This window comes from Populus trichocarpa, chromosome 1 (genome assembly GCF_000002775.5).
Source record: "Populus trichocarpa isolate Nisqually-1 chromosome 1, P.trichocarpa_v4.1, whole genome shotgun sequence".
NCBI classification, from domain to species: Eukaryota; Viridiplantae; Streptophyta; class Magnoliopsida; order Malpighiales; family Salicaceae; genus Populus; species Populus trichocarpa.
Window position 1 is genome coordinate 46,411,305 of NC_037285.2, and position 7,285 is coordinate 46,418,589.

A 7,285-nucleotide genomic window follows, 5' to 3' on the forward strand; every position below is an offset into this window, starting at 1 on the left:
TCTTTCATACTGCATTGAATTTTCACTGATTTGTTCATATACAAGCACCTACATATTACTTTCGTGAAGCCAAGTCCAAATCCTGTAAAAGAGAAGGCAAACGACATGATTGCAGCAGCAACTGAAACTCTGAAAGTCATTCTATGCCATGGAAATCTGATATCTTTGATGCTACAATCTGAACAGCTCTGCATATCAGCATATAGGAAAGCATTATCACCTTTTTCAAGGTAACAGTTTGATAGTCGATTTGCGATTGAATGATATAAATTTTTGGAATCAACTAATAATCAGTAGACAAAGAAGGATGAGCAAAGCATGGCAGCTGGACTTGCTATCCTTCCTAGATGTGCTACACTCCAAGCCAAAGGCAGAACGCCAGAAGAGATAACATCAATGATTATGTGAGCTATGCAACTCCACAAGGTTCCCGGTTCACAAATAAGGCCTGGAAATTGGAAGTTTCACTTCCAGTTCTTGGACGTCCATCATCATCAAGCAGCAAACTACTTTCTAGCTCATGTTTGACTGCCATCACCATCAAATTCAGGGGAAGCAATGAATTTTGCTACAAAAAAAATCTACAATTTTAGGCAAGTTTAAGGAAAACAACATTTAGGTTAAACTCTCTCCATAACAAAAGAACTCATTAACACCGAAATCATCTTTTTTGTGGTTAGAATCGGTCTCAACTAAGACTTTCTCTCTCTACCGCTAGAATTCAGCCGTTTTCTCTCTACTTTCTCTAACTAGAAATCAAAAAATAAGAAAGATGAAGTCTGGGATAAAAATTAAATTTTATGAATTTTTAGGGACTTATAGTTTATGATTTGAATGAATTTTTAGGGACATATAATTTATGATTTGAAAAGTTAAATAAATATAAAAGGTGGTTCGAGGATATACACACACATGCACACCATCTTACTGTGAACAGGTTTGCTAAGAAATACAATGGAATGTGAGGAGGATATACACACAAATGCACACCATCTCATTCAATCATTTTTTGGGTTATCATTTATTAGTGATATGGTGTTCTCTCTGTTGACCAATTACAACAAAACCATTTCTTGTTTGCCTTCTTTTCTTTTTTCTTTTTTATTTTTCTTTCAATTTCTTATGAAATTAGAAAAGAGAAAAGGTCACTTTCATTGATTAACGAGCTGGCAGGTCAAAATTGTTGGCTAGATTTTTTATTTCATTTCAGGTAGATCATGAAACATGGCTCATCATCTATTGAATGCTTCTTACTTTTTTCTTCCGTGTTCAAGAATGTTACCTTCCATGGCTAGAAGGATCTACCGGTTCCTTTTGTTTTGCTTCTGTGCCTCTCACGTTTTGGCAGCAGACACTGTACCAAGGTGGTCATTCCCTCAATTCTTCCAATACTCTAGTTTCCAAAAATGGGCTCTTCACTTTAGGATTCACAAGACTTGGCTCTGCTGAGTCGAATGCTACCTACTTGGGAATATGGTACAACAACGACAGAAGCCACCCTTTTTGGCTAGCCAACAGAGACAAACCCATAGCAGACAATTCAGGGGTTCTTGCAATAGATGGATCAGGAAATATGAAACTCACCTACTCTAGAGGTGATCCTGTTGAGTTCTATTCAAGTCAATCTTCTACAACCAATATAACAGCTATTTTAGAAGATTCAGGCAATTTTGTTCTCATAGATGAAAATTCTAGCAGCCAACAGGTCTTATGGCAAAGCTTTGACTTTCCTACTGACACAGTCTTGCCTGGAATGAAGTTAGGGATCAACCATAGAACTGGCCAAACCTGGTCCCTCGTGTCGTGGTTGAGCGACATAGTACCCACTCCCGCTGGTGCTTTCACTTTGGAATGGGATACTAATGGAAAGGAGTTGGTCATTAAGCGGCGAGATGTAATTTATTGGACTAGTGGACTATTCACGAGCAATACAAGTTTCGAAATTCCTTCTCTGGATCAAAGTTTTAAGATAGTTTCTAACGCAGGCGAGGATTACTTAATGTTCAACGTTTCTCCAAAACAATTTACTGCTCAGGGTCAAAGAAATTTTTCAATGTGGCAGTTGAAATATGATGGGAGCATAGCAGATCAAAGTACTGGACGAACATATGGGGGCACAGCATGTACAGGAAATAACACAGATATCGATGGTGGTTGCGAGAGGTGGTCAGGACCGGCATGCAGGAGCAATAGGAACAGTTTTGAATTGACATCAGGTTCGTTTGTTAACAAAGTTCCTAGGAAGTACGACGATAATTCTAGTCTTAGCATTAGTGATTGCAAGGACATCTGCTGGAAAGATTGTCAATGTGTTGGTGTTAGTACCATAGGCAATAATGCCACAATACTGGATGCACGTTTTTTTATGGAAGCTTTACACAAGACCTGAGTGTAAATGCAATTCAATACCACATCATTGTTCAAGGCTCTTCAGGTTAGCTGTTCTTTCGTTTTCTGGTTATCAATTTATAACCCAACAATGTAATTAATTTTAAATAAATTCCCATTGGATGTAGGGAAAAGGAATTGGATATGGATTATTTTAGCTTCTGTGGGATTTGTTTCATTGATGGGGCTCGCGGGACTCTTGTGGTATCTGAGAAAGAGAAGACTTCGAGGTAACATTTTCTAAATAACAAACAAATTTACTGATTTTTTTTTTTGCTTTTATAAGCATTAAGACTTGTTGAATCCCGGGATTAGCTTACTTTATCATATCAATCTGAGCAGAGAAGTATCTCAATGAGTTGCTCACATTGGATTCAACGAACGAGACGCATGAACTCGAAAATGACGGAAACAAGGGCCATAATTTAAAGTTATATAATGCAGCAACAATTATGGCTGCTACAAATTCCTTTTCTGCAGACAATAAACTTGGACAAGGTGGCTTTGGACCAGTTTACAAGGTAGTTTGTTAAAAATTACTTCAAGAAAAGGATTGAAGAACTTATTAACTTATATCTCAGACCAAGTATTGAATTGAGAGCTGTTTTACTTCAGGGGAAATTGCCGGATGGGCGAGAGATAGCTGTAAAAAGATTGTCTAGAAGTTCAGGACAAGGGCTGGTGGAATTCAAAAACGAGCTTATTCTCATAGCTAAATTGCAACACATGAATCTTGTCAGGCTCCTAGGCTGCTGCATTCAAGGGGAAGAGAAAATGTTAGTGTACGAATACATGCCTAATAAAAGCTTGGATACATTTATATTTGGTAAGTGAATGGATCTCTGTTCTTGAAAGGTTTTGGACTTGGATGAATAACATTGCTGGAATATTCACTGTTATGTTTTAAATGCAGATAAATCAAAAAGGGAGCTCATAGACTGGAAGAAGCGATTTGAAATCATTGAAGGGATAGCTCAAGGGCTCCTTTACCTTCATAAGTATTCAAGATTGAGGATAATTCATAGAGATTTGAAGGCTGGCAACATACTACTTGATGAAAATCTGAACCCCAAAATTTCTGATTTTGGCATGGCAAGAATTTTCAAGATCAATGATTTAGAAGGAAATACAAACCAAATTGTTGGGACGCGGTAAGCATAGATTTACAGTTCTATGTGTCATAACTCTGTGCTTAAAAATAACATAACATTCACTTTGTCAATACAGTGGATATATGTCTCCTGAATATGTTATGGAGGGCATTTTCTCTGTGAAATCTGATGGCTTCAGTTTTGGAGTTCGACTGCTGGAAATTGTGAGTGGTAGAAGGATCCAAGGCCTCCTTGAAATAGACGGTCACCCTCTCAATCTTGTGGGATATGTAAGTTCATTTCATGCAACCTCATAAATTATACATTGCTAGCTGCATAAGCTTAATTTTAACATTAAACATAAACTTGATTCAGGCATGGGAGCTATGGAAAGCAGGTAGCCCATTTGAGCTGGTGGATCCAACACTAAGAGAATCTTGCTCCAAAGACCAAGTCTTGAGATGCATTCATGTGGGCTTGCTATGTGTAGAAGACAATGCAGTGGATAGGCCGATTATGTCAGATGTTATATCAATGCTAACAAGCGAAGCACAATTACCACTTCCCAAACAGCCTGCATTTTCCAATGCAAGAAGTATTGTGGAAGAAAAGAGCCTCAGCAAGCCTGCAGAGATTGGTTCCATAAATTATGTATCTCTGTCAACCAAGGATGTGAGATAGAGGTTAATTAGAGCGTTAGATGGTTTATTTCTCCTCACAATCTTGTATGTCATTCTCCATCAGTATTTTGCTTTTTCAATGCTTAGTCTTTTTTGGTGCTCTCAAAATTTCAAGTTTCATTCGGAATAAGCATAGAAGTTTTATTCCCCAATTTAGTCTTCTATTTAATATCTTTCAAAAAAATTTAATGGAAAACGTAAATTACCCTAAAAATGCCATCACTTCATTATGTATAATTTATGAAACATCCTTAACTCTTAGATTTTCCTAATACTTCCTGTGAAGTTTCTTTCAAGGAATCGATACAAATAAAAAATTTAAAAAGCAATTTTTAAAAAAAATTGAAATTCAATAATAATTTTCAGAAGCTTAGTGAGTTGCTATCCTTTTTTTCAATTCATGCATGATTTTATCAATTAAGAGCCAATTTTAATATTATTTAGAGGGAGGCTTATTGCTTGTTAAGTATTTTACTGTAATTAGTGGTCTTTTGTAAAGATAAGTCAAACACTGCCATTAGATTTGTGTCTATCACTATTATTAAGTTATTTTTATTACGATAATAATTGTTTTTAAAAGTATTTTTAAAAAATATATAAAAATAATATTTTTTAATTTTTTTTTAAAAGAATTTATATTCATATTAAAACAATTCAAAAGCACTAAAAAATTAATATTAAATAAAAAACATATTAAAATTAAACAAAACAACAAATAGTGTTTTAGTATTTAACACAATTAATGCAACCTTTTTTTATCCCAGATATTTTGTTTGATACTTTGATTGCATGATTCTAACATCCTAGTCAGTGGTGGAGCCACAGTGGGTCAAAAGAGGGCAATTACCCCCTTAATTGTTTTTTAAATTATGAATAGATTAGTGGGTTTGAATTATTGCTACAGCCTACAGGTAAGGAAAGTTGTTATTAACAATAATTATTGCTACAGCTAACTAGTAAGGAAAGTTTATATATATATATATATATATATAATTACGGCTCCCCAACTTTTCCCCTTTTCCCTTTTGTTTCTTTATCTTCCCCTGTAGGGGTTTTTTTCCAGCAGCCGTTCCTGCCTTTCCTAGTCTCCTATATGCAAATTTCTCATCAATTAAGCTTTTTTGTCTTTTGCTTTATACTTTAGTTAAATTTTCTTCATCTTTTCTATTTGTTTTATTATCTAATTTTAGTTTTATTCTTTTATAATTAGTTATTAAAAATATTAGGGTTTATGATAATTTATGGGTTTTGTTATGAATATGTTCAAAATAAATGTTTAAATCTGCTAATTTAATCAATTAAGTGTTTCTTTTTTTATTATAAAGAAATAAATTAATATTCATGCAAAACCACTATTCTTGACATCTCTTGCATTGATAGAGTAGTTTATTGAAATTTAATAATTTCACATGATTTATTTGTAAGTAAAATATCAAGTAGAAAGCATGTTTTTTAAGCATTGTTCCTCTTACACATACACTAGGCATTGTTCCTTAATTAAATGTCTAGAAATGATTAAGTATAATTTAATTAACATACTTATTATATGCATATAGATATGAATTGAAATAGGTTTTGATTTTGATGAATTGACGTGTATTTTGCTATTAATTTCATATGGAAGATTTAGAATTTTTGTGTAACTCAATTGACTTTTGTTTAATAGTGAATTATTGTGTAGTTGTGTTAATTATTATGTAGACACTAATGATGATAAAAAAATCCAGCAGGTTCATATTAAATTAACATGTCACTAGACAAGTATTTCAAGCGTAAATCCCTTGAGGATGAAGAGTCGATCAAAGCTTCAAGTCATGTAACTCAATCAAGTTCAAAGAAAAGTCATATTGAAATCAACCTCGACAATCTCCTTGTTGACCCTGGCTTAAGAAGACCAATTTATGAGTACCATATAAATGATAGGGATGCAATCCGAAGAGCTTATCTACAAAAAGGTCCTTGTCAACCTTCACACTATGATTTTTCTCAAAAACAATTTGGGAATATATCAACACTACGACGCTTTAATCCGGCTTGGTTTGGTGCATACCCAACATGGTTAGAGTACAGTATAGCCAAAGATGCTGCCTTTTGCTTGTATTGTTACCTCTTCAAGTCAAAAGGGGGTGTTGATTCGTTTGTGGGTGATGGGTTTTCAAATTGGAAAAAAAGGAAAGATTTGATCTTCATATTGGAAAGTCTAATAGTAATCACAATGCAGCTCGGATAAAATGTGAGAATTTGATGAATGAAAAACAAAGTATCATAACTTCGTTGTCTGAGCAGACAGTAAAGAGTCAAAGTGATTATCGAACGCGATTGAATGCTTCAATAGAGTGTGCTTGTTTTTTGCTGCACCAAGGACTTCCATTTCGTGGCCATGATGAATGTGAATGTTCAAGCAACCAAGGAAATTATCTAGAGCTCTTGCATTTTCTTTCCAGAAACAATGAAGCTATTAAAAGAGTTACTTTCAGTGAAGCTCCTAAACATAACAAATTGACTTCTCCTGATATTCAAAAAGACATTACTCAATCTGCTGCAGAGGAGATTACAAATGTGATTATCAAAGATCTAGGTGACTCATTATTTTCAATTTTAATTGATGAGTCACGTGACATATCAATCAAGGAACAAATGGCAGTTGTTATACGATATGTAGACAACAATGGACATATAATTGAATGTTTTCTTGGCATTCAACATGTGTCAGATACAACTGCTAGTTCACTCAAGGCAGCTATTGAAGCTTTGTTTTCTAAACATGGGCTAAGCTAAGTATATCAAGATTGCGTGGTCAGGGATATGATGGAGCTAGTAACATGCGAGGTGAATTCAATGGCTTGAAAGCACTTATTCTAAATAAAAATCCAAGTGCATATTATGTATATTGTTTTGCTCATAGACTTCAATTTACTCTTGTGGCTGTTACAAAGAAGCATAATGAAGTTGGAGATGTCTTTAATTTTATTTCTAGCATTATAAACATAGTTGGAGCATCATGTAAAAGGATGGAGGTGATTAGAGAAAAATAATATGCTAGAATTATTGAAGGACTTGAAAATGGGGAAATTTCTAGTGGACGAGGCTTGAATCAAGAAACTTCTCTTAGAAGGTACGGTGATA

The 7,285-nt window shown here is 34.4% G+C and overlaps 1 protein-coding gene across 1 annotated transcript; it reads left to right on the forward strand.

Moving 5' to 3' along the window:
• The first annotated feature begins 1,275 nt into the window (after window positions 1–1,275).
• On the forward strand, window positions 1,276–4,296 carry LOC7491382 (G-type lectin S-receptor-like serine/threonine-protein kinase CES101). The gene is given in 9 exon segments (XM_052449174.1): window positions 1,276–1,355; window positions 1,357–2,339; window positions 2,342–2,434; window positions 2,517–2,618; window positions 2,731–2,909; window positions 3,004–3,214; window positions 3,302–3,539; window positions 3,616–3,769; window positions 3,855–4,296. Coding segments are annotated over 9 exon segments (2,346 nt in total). The 3' UTR covers window positions 4,161–4,296.
• The last annotated feature ends 2,989 nt before the right edge of the window (window positions 4,297–7,285 follow it).